The sequence below is a fragment of the Pan troglodytes genome, chromosome 22, assembly GCF_028858775.2.
Source record: "Pan troglodytes isolate AG18354 chromosome 22, NHGRI_mPanTro3-v2.0_pri, whole genome shotgun sequence".
In the NCBI taxonomy this organism is placed as follows: domain Eukaryota; kingdom Metazoa; phylum Chordata; class Mammalia; order Primates; family Hominidae; genus Pan; species Pan troglodytes.
This window is the reverse complement of record NC_072420.2, coordinates 39870571-39884573: the sequence shown is the minus strand read 5'-3', so window position 1 is coordinate 39884573 and position 14003 is coordinate 39870571. Positions and strand designations below refer to the sequence as shown.

At 38.2% G+C, this 14003-nt stretch overlaps 2 protein-coding genes across 14 annotated transcripts in view; both read left to right on the top strand.

The window, feature by feature from the left end:
* The window catches only part of BRWD1 (bromodomain and WD repeat domain containing 1), a 128684-nt gene extending 119169 nt beyond the window's left edge, over positions 1 to 9515 (top strand). For all 8 annotated transcript variants that reach the window (XM_016938541.3, XM_009427702.4, XM_016938540.3 and 5 more), the window contains one exon: positions 7577 to 9515. In XM_016938541.3, coding sequence (XP_016794030.2) covers positions 7577 to 7968 — 392 coding nt within the window. In that variant the 3' untranslated portion in view covers positions 7969 to 9515. The remainder of the gene's footprint in view (positions 1 to 7576) is intronic.
* Positions 9516 to 11400: 1885 nt separating this feature from the next.
* The window catches only part of PSMG1 (proteasome assembly chaperone 1), a 150360-nt gene continuing 147757 nt past the window's right edge, over positions 11401 to 14003 (top strand). For 2 of the 6 annotated variants that reach the window (XR_010154514.1, XM_063803635.1), the window contains exons 1-2: positions 11454 to 11739; positions 13111 to 13217. Coding sequence is in view for 2 of the 6 variants with exons in the window: in XM_063803635.1 (XP_063659705.1) it covers positions 11606 to 11739; positions 13111 to 13217 (241 nt within the window). In the remaining 4 variants the exon portion in view is untranslated. Of the gene's footprint in view, positions 11928 to 13087; positions 13218 to 14003 lie in introns of all 6 variants that reach the window. The other 4 variants (XM_531460.9, XM_016938543.4, XM_063803636.1 and 1 more) reach the window with 4 other exon arrangements.

Sequence of the window (14003 nt, the reverse complement as noted above, 5' to 3'; positions counted from 1 at the left end):
GTAGATGGCCATTCCTAACTTGTTTGTGCCTGAAGATGGACTTGATTCAAATGGTTTACATATTTAGTGGGTAAGGGATATGTTACAGTACCCCACCTGTAAGTTATTTATTAGCCCTAATTGTGTTTGATTTCAGAAAAATTAACCCTTTTCTCCTGTGTATCTTTGAAGTGGCAGATAAGGTGAAGCATCAGACTGGTATCAATATTAGACAATGTTATTTATTAGCCCTAATTGTGTTTGGTTTCAGACAAAACCTTTTCTCCTGTGTATCTTTGAAGTGGCAGACAAGGCGAAGCATCAGACTGGTATTAATGTTAGAGAATATTCTGAAGCGTTCCTATTTTGTAGTTATCTATTCCATTTGACATAGTAGAAGGTACATTTTCTTTCTACTCTGATGCATGGGGAAGGATGTTTTTGGACATTATCAACTGAGATAGGTGGGAAACCTCCTCTCATTTGTGGCTTAGAGAGCTATCACCATTTCAGAACTATGATGCTTTTCTTCTCAGAACTTGTGTTAAGTAGATAGTAAACAGATTGATTCATGATAATTGTCCTTGACTAAGACTGAAAAGACTAATGGGATGCCTTTTACTTTGCTAATTTTAAAAACTGGTGATAGATGTCAAATCCATTAATTTATTTAAACTCTTCTTAACCTTCTCTTTTATAATCTGTTCTCAGGTTTTACTCCATGTTTACCATCATTTGCAAAAAGGTACCAAAAAAATCCATAAATAAATATGGAATACATTCATAAGTACATACATTCTTTTGGTATAAAACAATATTTTGACAGTTTAGGCTTCATTAATAGAACTATTCTGATTATTTGGACTGCATTAATTGGTCATTGACTGGCCATCCAATTATCATTTTTTCTTTCAGTCCAAAATAGTTAGACCCTTGCATACAGAAGTGGTATTTTGGTTTTTAATCAGATTTGGTTTCATCAGAAGAAGCAAGAATGGACCTGATGTCTTTAAAAGCATAGCTGACAATGGTAGCTTCTCAAGTTATGAAATAAAACTGAGAGATAATGGAGAAAATAATTTTTATGGGTTTTTTTGGTTATGGTGCTATTCCTAAGGTTAACTTTGACTATGTGACACACACACTCCTAAGTACCTTTAAGGAAAATTAATAAATCATTAATAGTTAAAAATGTTTACATTGAGCACTAGAACATGTTTGGCTTTTTTTTTCTACGTTATGCAAAATGCCCAGGGATTTAATGCACAGGTGTACTTTAATGTTTAGGGTCAGTTTGTAGTATTCTTGAGAAAAAGATAAAGGGTTATGATTTGAATGTGAACTGATCCAGAAATAAGTGCTGTACCTTTCCACTGCACTTGAAGTTCAACTTAATGGTGTATGTGAAAAACAAAAACTACTTTGGTTGTGTATGTCCAAAATCCTATGGTTTTATTCATTTATGGTTTTACAGGCTTTGAAGTACTCAGATTTGATTTTTGCTTTCTTGGAAAGACTCACTTTACCAAGCATATAAAGGAAAAATGATTTCAAACATTCACAAGATAGATGAGTGTTAACAAAGCTTTCTTTTTTCGTGTCCTCCTTATTTAAAAAGGTATACTTACAATGTGAAGTAACTTATGAATAAAAGGAAAAGTTTATCCCATATTCAAATAATTCCTAAGGTCAGCCTCCCTTTTTGTAAGTGGCAAATATCTGATTAAATCATTTCTCAGTTTATTAATCCTTGGAAACAATGATATAGCAGTTACTCACAGCTTGTAAATTACAACAGAAAGGTTCCTTTCAAATAGTAGAGCTGCACCTAAAGAGGAAATTGGGTTTATAAGAAAATGGAGGCAAAGAACTTAAGTTTTAAGAAAAAGCACTTCAAAACAGAAGGGCAAATGGAAAAGGGGAATATAAAACAAACCAATAAAAATACCATCTGAGGGTGTTACTGTCCAAAAGTAAAGAATAAGATGCATCACTAAGCCCTTTGCACTCGTTATGACCTCGTAAGTAAAAATTATCACTTAGAATAAGGGGTGCACACTACATTCCCTCTGTCTTCTAGACTTTTTTTTTTGTAGAAGAATCAGAAAACAATTTACTAACCTCCCTGTTTGATATTAAAAACTAAATAGGAAGAATTTTAATATTTTCTGTTAGTACAAGTTGAACTTGATTGTGCCAACTGAAACCCCAGAGGTTTGTATATCAGTAGAATGCAAGAACATTGTTAAAGGTGCTTACGATCTTTTTTGTTTTCCTTTCCACTCCATTGTATCAATTTTTTGAGTAACTTTTAAATGGCTAGAAAATGGTCTTTTTGCTTTGCCCTTTTAAAGCTGAAATAACCAGCTCCATTCTTTTCATGAATAGTAAGTTGATATATTTATTTATCAGGTATCTTGCAGTTGTCACCAAATACTGTAGTTTTCTTATGTTGTATGGAAATTATAGTTCAATTATTTTAATGTGATGGAGTGCAACAAGTCATTGTAGAACTTTTCACCTGTTAATGTTGAAGTTATACCTCTGAATTTCTGCTGTGGATATCAAGGAAATAATAAAGCAGAAACCCCAAGAAATTTGCAACTTAACAGTTTGAGACTGTCTCTTATCCTAGTATTTGGGAAGAGAAGGAATAAATTTGTCAAAACTAGGTGAGAAAATAGAGCATTGTGGGAAAAACTGAGTCCAACTAGATTAGCAAATGTTAATCCCTAACTCAAACTGTGAATAGTAAGGATTGAAAAGTAAAGTATGTAATGCTAAGGGCTGTGTTGTCTTTTCTTATGATTTTAAGTTTTAAAGGCTGTTAAATTACAGAGATGTTGCCCAAGGATACATGGGGATTCTCAAAAGTAAGAGATTTTTACCTTTTTCATAATCTGCCAAGCTGGTTCCTAATATATTGTTAAATTGGTAGAAAAATATCTTTAAATTGGTGTCTGCTCAAGAATTGCTTTTCTAGATTTGATGGAGGGAGGGGGAGAGTTACGTCATTTGGATTCTACCAATCTGCAGGCTCTATCTTTGGCAACATGTAAATAACTAGACTACACATCTGTTTCTCAAGTATGGCAAGACCAATAGTTTGAATTTAATTATCAATGCTATGGTATACTTTCTGGTCATATTTTATGTCAGTTTTAAGGTAAGTTTTTTCATTTATTAAAGCCCTTAAATGAGATTTTAGACTGCCAAAGAGAAGAGGCAGTCCAATTGACCTAATTGAAATGAGATGACCAGTATATAGAGCTTAGATGGACTGTAGCAGCTCTACCCCTTTGTTTTACAAGGTAAATCATTTTAAAAATTACCTTTTTTGATCAGTGGGTAAAAGTTAAAGGGATCTTTAATTTTTGATATATTCAAGTTAATTTTCTAAATGTGAATCAGTCCTTGGACTGCAACTATATATTCACCTACAAAATCCCAGTCAAAAAATTACATGAGCCTGTCAAGCAGATCTTTAGTTTTCCACTTCACATAAGATCGTTAATGTTCTAAATTAATCTATTCATTTAGATGATTTTTTGTCAGTTCTTAAATGGGATATAATAAATTTAGCATTTTCATCTTAACAAGCAAAAGAGTTAAAAAACAAAACAAAACACTACTCCAAGCCAAATACATTCTAGCTGGTTAATTCCAGACTTGTCCCAAGTGGTTCCCCAACCTCTTTTCCACTGGTAATTTCTTTTCATGCAGGCAGAATATAGGGGTGCGAGGGCTGTGAGTTTTACATATGAGCTTGGATAGGGGAACTGAAGCGAGTCAGGAGCCCTGCTGGAAAAGGGGTTTGCCACTGGATTGTCTGTGGCCTGGTTTCTTTCCAGTAGTACAGTAATAGGGTAGATTGAAAACAAGTATTTACTTCTGATTCTGCCTGCATTTAGTGTGAAATGCTCTTAAGGTATTGCTTCTAAAAAGCAAATTAAGCAGTTAAGGTCCCTGAATTCATATTTCAAAATAAGGCTTTTATGAGATTTTTATTAAAAATTGCAATAGCCATCACAAATCTGAGTTTTTCTAGGGGTGAGAGAAAACTGTATTGTGATGAGCTAGATTAGTTGTAGTTCCAGAATAAGAACAAAAATTCAGAGTTGTGTGGTGCCCATCATTGAGTAAATGAACCCTAAAAATGAATAAGCTAATGAACTAGTTCATGGAATTATTTCTGATGGTCTTTTGACCTGATGCTGCCATACTGCAGTGTTACCAGCTCCCCCTAGAAAACGGAACTGTTTAAAAACACAGCAAGTTACAGAAACCATTTTATTCTACAGCCATTGGGGTACTTCAGTTTATGGGATGTTTTTGGAAACTTCTGCTTTGGGAGGGATGAAGATCATTGATAAATGTTATTTGCTTTCTGAGTTTTGCGGTCATTTCATTGCTTATCAATGAAGGGCAGACAGAGGAGAGAATATCTCAAGTCTTTTCTGATAAAAGGCTTGCTTGAGGGAGCTTATAACTTGCACCTAGAGGGTTTACCCACTTTGTGGATTTGATTTATCCACCAACCACAGCAACCAATAATGTCAAGATTCTAGGAGTTTATGAAAGAGGCTAGTATGTTTTCATTTTGAGTCAGACATTCTTTTCTCATTCTCAAATCTGTTTTAAATGCTCCAATTTTAAAAATGCCGATGAAAATTTTATAATGCTTCTGTAGTAATCATATGCAGTTTACTTTGAATTTAGGAAAACAGTTTTGTATGATGAAATATTGTGCAGAATCTGTAAATAAGGTAGCTTAAAAATAAAAGTCTAATTAGAATATGATTAATCCTTAAAATGTAGAAACTAGAGATTGTGTTGAGTCAGAACTGTTATGTTTGTATCCAGGTTTCTATTCACCACATATACCATCTTAGAATACACACATATCTGTGAGTTATAATTTAAAGTGGTCATCCAGGGAAGTGATCATGGAGTGCTTCTACAGATGTACAGTTTTACACTACTGATGTGTTCTTGCCATACCCAAGTAGGGAATCACTTCCAGGAAAACAACAGTCCTCAAGCACTCAATGACTTTGTAAACCCATGACTGAAACAAGAATCATCTGAGGCAGTAGGACTGGTGGGGATTCTACTGACTTCTTAGTATCACATGGCACCATCACAAATGCATTGTTAGAGCAGCAACATCCAGAGTTCTTAAGCTTGTACCCTAACACACAAATTTGACTTCTAACCCTGAAATATCCTATATATATTTCTAAAACTGTTTGTAGTTTTCTTGAGAATAAAGCACTTTATAATTTACTCAGTTTTCAGTAATAAAATTAACACTGACTTGAATGTATTTAAAAAAATTCTCCACACTTTTCTGTCTTCCTCAGATTGTTTTTATCCTTATTCTATGAAATTCCTGTTTTATTGTCTAAGACTTAGGAGATTCAGCTTTATCAAGTTAGAGTACAATGTAATTCAAATTCTCCCTCCTTTGGGCATAGTTACTGAAGTTCAAATTTCCTTAAGTATTTTTTAAAAACCTGATTTTAGTTTTTTTTTTCCTGCAGAATCTTAACTTTTCCATTATTCCGGATGACAAATAAACATTTATTAAAATGTGTTAGAATTAGTATTTACTAGGTTCCTAAATTGTCAGTATAGGTACTTTGATCACACATCAAAATGGAATTTCTGCAAACTTAAAGCATTTTGTTACAAATTGTAGTTGAAATAGAATTTTATCTATTTGACTGGATGAATAGGTTGTTGGGAATGAACCAGTTATCTGTTCTTTTCTTCCAAATGCAAATGGTGCAGCTAGTTGATAATAGTATATTCTCATACTACTATAAAGTGCAAATTTCACCTTAATTTTGCATATTTTAAAATTTTTGTTTACCCTTTGTAGCATATTTATATTTTAGCATTTGCTAACATTGATTTAATGTGTTAAAGATTCATTTTGGATATAGGGTTGACTTGTTGGAGATACTAGTTCATAATTTTAAAATTCCCAAGAAAAGTGTCTTTGAAGTGGTAAACACAGTGCACTTTAAGCCACTTCTCTTCCCACAGAGCCCAGCTGAAGGAGGTAAGGGCATGCTGCATGAGAGTAATGCCGTGATGAGCGTCTTACTCTGGTAAAATGCCATTTACAATGCCTGGAGACAACACTGAACAAAACATAGTGCCCTTAGAATTTCACTGGAAAAGCATGTGAATCACATAAGTTAGTTGGCAAAAGGAACTGATGTGTATGTGGTGGGGTTGCTTTGAATATATTTCCTAACCTATTCTGGGGAGAACGCTCAACTGATCTTAGAGAAGTGTGAAATCAGTTTCATAGACTTAGGGAAAAATCTGAAGTGCTTGCACTGTGAGGGCAGAGGCCTGCCTCATTAATCTAGCTGTATGAACATGTCAGTCCACAGAAGCAGTTTTTACCTGTACTCATCTGCCCTTCAGTCAGCTTTGTGACAGAAGGGCAAACATCCTCACAGAAGAAAAAGTTCAGAAGGTTGGCATTGGTAGTTTCATTGCTACAGAATAATAGTGTTACTTGATCGTATCTGACTAAAAGAGCTCTCATTTTCTGGTACTTAGTAGTAAAAAGAATGTGGTGGAGTCCTCCAGATGTCTAGTGTGGGTGGGGAGGATATCAACTGGTTATTTCAGTGATCTACAGCCTGACCTTTTGAACGCTAAGTGTCTGGAAACTTCAGGCAGGGTCCTACAAAACAAACTGCCATCAAGATTGGTGTGTACCATGAAGGCAGTTTTAGATAGTTTGACTGTTCATGGCTGCAAGAAAGACCTAAAATTCAAAGGCCCGTGAACTTCAGATACGTAAAAGGAATATCACTTCTGTTCTAGAAGAGTACTAATTAGACTTCTTTGTGAAATTTGAAAATTTGGCTTTGAGACACTGGTAACAAACATATCTGAGCCCTCCTAAGTTTGGTCAGCACGGAGTAGTAGTTCTGGCATCATGTGGCTGTGTAGAGCTCCAGTGTGATTTCAAGCCCCCTGTAAAAACTGCCTTAGTCTGCATGAAGGAGTTAACTCTCCAAAGTGCTTTTTGTCTGGCAAATCCCTTCACAATTTTCACCTCTCATCTAAAAGCTTCCTTAAAGGAAGCCTTCCTTGATCCCTTAGGCTAGGTTAGGTTTCCAGTCTGTGTTCTCATAGCACTCTGCACTTTTTGGTTCCTTAAAGCAACTCTGTGTTATTTTTTAGAATTTTAATCTGAATCTCGTGTGTCACATACCTAGGTCAGAAAATACTGGAACAATGAAATTAAGATTTAGTAATTCAAATTATGTAAAATGCTCATATATATGTTTTTAGATTAGCAGCTTTATGATGCCGATGCTGAAGGAACTTTTCACCCCATTCTTACAAGTCTGCTACTGTTTTAAGTGACATCCTTATAGTTGTAGATAAGCAAATGTAAGGTTATATCAATGTGAAGCCCTTAGTATCACATTTTAAAATTTATCATTTAGCAATATGACTTTTAAATTTATTGTTTCCGAATGAGTGTTGTTGAGGAATGTTAGCAGTAGTAAAATCTTGTGTTACAAGATTTTTGCATTTACATGAACTTTCACTCATTTTTCAGAATTTGTTCCTAGAGACAGAGAACCCAATACAAAAGTGAGAACATGTATGCATAATCAGAAGGATGCAGTGCAGATGCCTAGTGAAACTCTGAAAGCAAAAATGGTACCTGAGAAAGTTCCCCGCAGATGTGCTACTGTTGCTGCAAATAAAATAAAGATAATGAGTAATCTAAAAGAAACGATCTCAGGACCAGAAAATGTCTGGATTAGGAAGAGTAGCAGAAAACTGCCCCATCGAAATGCTTCTGCTGCGGCTAAGAAAAAATTACTGAATGTTTATAAAGAGGATGATACAACCATAAATTCTGAAAGTGAAAAAGAGCTAGAAGATATTAATAGAAAAATGCTTTTTTTAAGGGGGTTCAGATCCTGGAAAGAAAATGCACAATAGTGACTATGAGAATGTAGAAGTGGCATCTGAAAACAATTGGTACACAAGTAAACTGGCAGTTACATTCTGCTCCCAGCTCTAAAATTACTCCCTTATTGGCATCTTTGGAGGAATTTTCTAAAAGCCATAATCCAGTGGGTTCCTCCCAGTCAGCTCTTGTACAGACATGTGCTCTGGGGAATTCTGAGGAGGAAATAGATTGCAGAGTCTGTAGGTGGAGAGGTGGAAAGAAAAGACAAATGGCCTGCTATAAGACTACTACTATTCCTTTCCAGAATGCAAGGCCTTGAAGACATGATTCCTTAGAGGAAGAATATAATGGGAAGTGTACAGGCTAGGAAGAACTTGGAGTGAACAAATTTCAAAATCTTAACCTGATGCTAATTTTCAGGGTTCTCCATTACAGTGTAAAAATTCAGACCACGACAACTATGGTGTCATGAGGAAAAAAATTCAGGCACTTTTCCAAAGGAAGTGCTAATGGGCCTATTTGACTTCTGAGTGAAGCAAAAACTCTACCCAGATCCAGTACCTACAATTCACATCCCCAAAGGTCAAAAACAAACTAGGAGGACCTGGGAATTTCAGCTGGAGATACTGATTATTGAGTTCTGAAGTAGAGTGTTGGAAATAGGCAATTAGAGAAAGTCCATTGATGTCATTTTGTTTATAATATTGCAGTTCATACTGAATGACCACTTGATATGACTAATTCAGGGAATATATATTTTTCTATGAAAGCTATGAATGTTACTATCACGGCTTTTCCTTATTTTTACTTGTATGTAGCAGCATTTACAGAAATGCCAAAAATGTGCCTCATTAAGAGGCAGGTCTTAATCAGTTAGATAAAAATAAAATGTATAGCTTAAGATCAAAACAGTCATATTTTTAGATACAGTGAAATCTTTTCTGTTTCTCTACAGCACCTTAAAAATTAGAACTTGAATACTTTGAGTAAACTTACTACAATCTCATCCCAACAAACTTTAATGGTAGCATGTTTGGCCTATTTCATTGTGGCCTGTGCTAGGATTAGAAAATTTGGTCGTGGTATAACAAAGAAGTGTATTTACAATAGGATTTAATTTGTTGTTAATATGTATTTGTTGAAATTAAAATTGCCAGATTAAATGAATGTACTGTCACATCTTTTTAACATAGTAACGTGTTACTGGAAAAATTAAGTTGTTGAAAGTAAGTTGTTTTCCCATTTAAAAATATCTGAATATATGATTTGCATGTGTAAATCTGAAAAACTAAACTACAGAAACCTAGGGTTTTCTATTTCTTTTTTAAGTCAAATGCATTTTTTTTTTGTTATACAGATGAACCAAGTGTCTAAAATACTTGAGAAATTTGTGGTTGCATGTCTGTTTTAAAAAAAAAGGCTTTTTGTTTTTTAGCATAAGCCAGAATATTCTAACCTACTAAGTCTGTGTCCTTTGCTCCTTTTGTAGTATACTTTCATCTAAATTACTGATCCCCAGTATGTTGATACACAGGTGAGAAAGGGAAGAATTCCTAATAAACTGCTATTACTTTTAGGTGCATGGGGTTTGATTTTTGAGCTCTAATGAAATGCTTAAACTTCTTTCCAGTTCAAATTTTACACTTAATTTATAATATTTATTGAGTATATTATGTCCTCAACAAGTAACTATAAAATGAAATACTTGGTGAAGACTATTTTATGCAAAGTTTTTTTTTTTTTTTTTTTAAGCAATTTCAGTGTAATGAAAGAATTTAAGCTTTAATTTTATAATTTGCTGTGGTGGGGTTAATTTCTGTCAGTATTTGAGATTGTATTATCAGTCTTGCATAATGAAATCCTTTTTTGGCTAAGTATTTAATTCGAACATATTTGCCTTTTTAAAAAGTGCTTGGCCTAAACTTATTGTAACTGCATGAAATAAGCATTTGCTTAAAACTTAACATTGTAAAATTGTTCTCTCTGAAATGTGTGCAGAATTTAAATCATGGCCAAATGTATTACTATTACCCTATTTACAGTAATTTGCTTTGCAGAAAATATTTCTTCATCATGGAACTGTGAAATCAAATTGAAGATCTTACTGGTAAAAATGACAAATTAACAAAAGGACTAAGACAAGTGGTGCCCAAACAACCTTTTTATTCTGCAGTTCCATCATCATAATAGACCAGTTAACCCAGGAGTCCTAATGTTTTAAAACATCATTGTGGTGATCTTGTTTGTTCTATCTCACTAAGGATATCCAAAGTTTCCTAAGCTCTTACTGGCTAGCAATTTAGTCTTAATTTTATTGCTAAATGTTCAAATTTTGCTTCCAAACTCACTTCTTTTTTTGCAGATGTGTACATCTGCTAAATACTAATTTTATGTAAATGATTTTGTTGATTATCTTTCCACATCTTAAAATGTTTCTAACAGCTTTGAGATTTTATCTCAACAGGCTCTCTCTGACCCCAAAGTAGTACTTACCTTCGTGACTACTGACAAAGTCACAAAATGCAGGCGATGTCATGTATTTCGGTACAACTAAATCTAGGAAACGGTTTTATTTTTCATTGCATTACTGCATATTTTCATTTTCATTTAAATTATGTCCCCTTTTTCTCTTGCTTGAAACAGTGCTCCTCGAACTTTGTCTTCCAGCACATTTTAAAGAGAACCAATTAAAGAACAATCACACATTCTGCTTATTAAAGGCTATTTAAAAAGAAACATTTTGTATTAGAAAATGGCCAACTTTAAAACACTATTTTTTACACTCATAAAAATGTTTTTTGAATCGCCTTGACAATCATCAGCTTTTGAAATGTGAATTCCTATCGCCAGAGTAAAGGTCTCGTTTTTATACCACCACGAAGCGCTGTATTTCTTGCTGCCCTTGCGTCCGCCCGTGCCCGCTGTCTGAGGGCGCGCCTGGCTACGGGGGCCCTCAGTACCACCGCGCCGCCACCTACCTGGGCAGTCGAAATTTGGAGCGGGTGCTCAGTACACTAATGCTACCCCAGTCTCTCCTAACGCAGAAGGAAAATGGAAACGGACGATGAGGGAACGGCCCCACAGCTCCCGGACGCCAGGGCCAGCGGCGCTGGCTCCGCCCCTGCACCCCTGGTTCCGCTACCGCCACGAACGGAGGCCCCGCCCTCCTCTCGCCCCCTGCCCCTCTAGCCCGCAGTCCTCCCACCTCCTGGCGCCCGCAGGGCTCAAGCTGCGAATGAAAGCCTTTGGGGGCCGGACGCGGTGGCTGAGGCCTGTAATCCAAGCACTTTGGGAGGTCTAAAGAGGACGATCGCTAGAGTCCTGGAGTTCGAGACCAGTCTGGGCAACATAGCGAGACCCCTCCCCCAATCTGTAATTTAAAAACAAAAAAGCTGCGGGGACTGCTGGCCCAGGGCGTGACAGCGCGGGCGGGCGGTGAAGAGGGCGTGGCCGCGAGCTCAGGGTGTGCCTGGGAGCGAGCCCTGCGCGGGGCGGGACGTAGCGCCCGCGCGGTGGGGGTGTGGCCGCGAGCTCGGGCTGTGCGCGGAGGGCGTGGCCTGTGCGGGGCGGGACTTATTGCCCGCGCGGTGAGGGAGCGTGGTCTCGCGCAAGCCGGCGTGCGGTCCCGCGGCGCTGCAGTTGTGTCCAGCCGGTCACGGGGCGGCTATGGCGGCCACGTTCTTCGGAGAGGTGGTGAAGGCGCCGTGCCGAGCTGGGACTGAGGACGAAGAGGAGGAGGAGGAGGGGCGGAGGGAGACGCCCGAGGACAGGGAGGTGCGTCAGCAGCTGGCGCGGAAGAGGTGAGGCACCGGGATAAGGGCAGCGCCCTCACCGCAGCTGGAAGGTGCGCGGGCCTGGCAGCCGCGTCGGCGCCTAAGGCCGGGGCTCCGCGGTCTTCCGAGTGGCCCCCGCGGTTGCCGCCTCTCCGTGGCTCTGCTTGGGCCCTGGGTCTCCGTGAAGCCGCGGCGTCCAGCGGCGCCAGCCCCAGGTGTGTGTGGTTCTCGCGTGGATCCGCTGGCGTTTCGTGGAGTCCAGGGTGAAGCCGCTGTGGGAGGGCTGGGTTCAAATCCGTTCTTTAAAGGCTTTCTGGAGCGTTTCTGGAGCATTTCTGGAGGCTTGGTGTCTTGCGGACTCGTGATCTTCCCGCTTGTCACACTGTCTTGGGCCGCAGCGCTCCCGCGGGCCCCACCACGTTTGTCGTGGATTGTTCACGGACACACCAATTCCCTCGAAACTTTTTAAACCTGCACCCCACACTTCAATTAGCATGATGTATCAGTAGCCGATGAACACGCTTTAAAAAAATTGTTTCCAAACACAAAAAAGTGGGAGAAAATAGTCAAGTGAGCCCTGACCCCTACACAACCGGGTAAATTCAACAGGAAGATTTTGCCACGTTTATTTTCTCTCCCGCCACTCCTAAGCGAATTCCAGTCATCATGGCCTTTCACCTCTACATTTTTCAGAATACATCTCAGACGTTTTAGGGATTTTCTTACATATGCTATTATCACCCCTAACAACACTAATACTAATTTTCCGGTATCATTTTGTAGTCCATGCTCACTCACGTTTACCTAGTTTTTTCAGACATGACATTTTACAGTGGTCTGTGTGAATGAGAATCCTAACAAGGTCCACAGGTTACATTTAGACGTGTCACTTCATTTAGAGCAACCTCCTCTTACCCCTCCTAAGAGACAGGACTGATTGTCTTGTCCAGTGCCCCACACTCTGAATTTGTCTGATAGCTTCGTTGTGGTGTCACTTAACGTCTGTATCACCTGCATGTCCTGTAAAATGAGTGTTCATTTGGAGGCTTGGTCAGATTCGCGTTCAAAGTTTTGTCGGCAAGAGTGCTTCTACTAAGTGGTGCTTTCTGTTTCTTATTGCAGGCTATCCCCAGCTGTCTCACTTTTAGGGATGCTAAGATTGGTCCTTGGGTCAGGTGGACAGCCTGATCACTATTTTAGAGTTCTCCGTAAACACGTATGCAATAGTTTTATCTGTTGGTTATCATTGTCCGAGTCCATCGTTTTCTGAGGATATTAGTTATATCTTTATAAAACGAACGTGCATTTTATTTATTGTAAATCATACATATAGTGCCCTTTTGCCATGATACTGTTTGTATTGAAGTTGCTTTAGTTTCATCTTGTTTCTTGTGTTAGGGAAGTGCGGCTCCTTCGAAGACAAACAAAAACATCTTTGGAAGTTTCTTTGCTAGAAAAATATCCGTGCTCCAAGTTTATAATTGCTATAGGAAATAATGCAGTAGGTAAGTGAAAATGCAGAAGACTTAGTCATTTTGTTGAAAGAATGAAATATACTTATTTTCTTCCATCATAAAAGATTTAAAATGTTTAGTACTTTAAAAAGCCACAGTAGAGTGATTGTATTTCTGAGTAAAATCTCTCTCCTGTTCCTGTTGCATCATTTTTTTTTTGTTTTGTTTTTGGTAGAGATGGTTTCTTGCTCTGTTGCCCAGGCTGGTCTTGCACTCCTGTCCTCAAGTGATCCTCCTGCCTCAGCTTCCCAAAGAGCTGGGATTACAGGTGTGAGCCACAGCACCTGGTCTGCACTATCTTTTTAATAAACTGAAAAAATCAGATTTAGGCTGGGTGCAGTGGCTCACATCTGTAACCCCAGCTCTTTGGGAGGCCGAGGCGGGAGGATCACTTGAGGCCAGGATTTGAGACCAGCCTGGGCAACATAGTGAGACCGTATCTCTTACAAAAAATAAAAAAATGAAGCCAGGCATGGTGGTGCTTGCCTGTAGTCCTGGCTACTCAGGAGCCTGAGATGGGAGGATTGCTTGAGCCCAGGATTTTGAGGCTGCAGTGAGCCACGATCCTCCCACTGATTGTGCTCCAGCTTGGGTAACAAAGCAAGACCCCAACTCAGAGAAAAGCTTTAAAGAAAATGTTTTTAGCTTCAGGAACTTAAAACTCAAGGAGCTGTTTCTAGTGTGTTGAGGTATCCGGGTTTATGTTAATGTTTTTGAGTTAATAGACTCCTTTGAGAACACAAAACTCTAAAGACAGTAATAATTATCAACATGTTT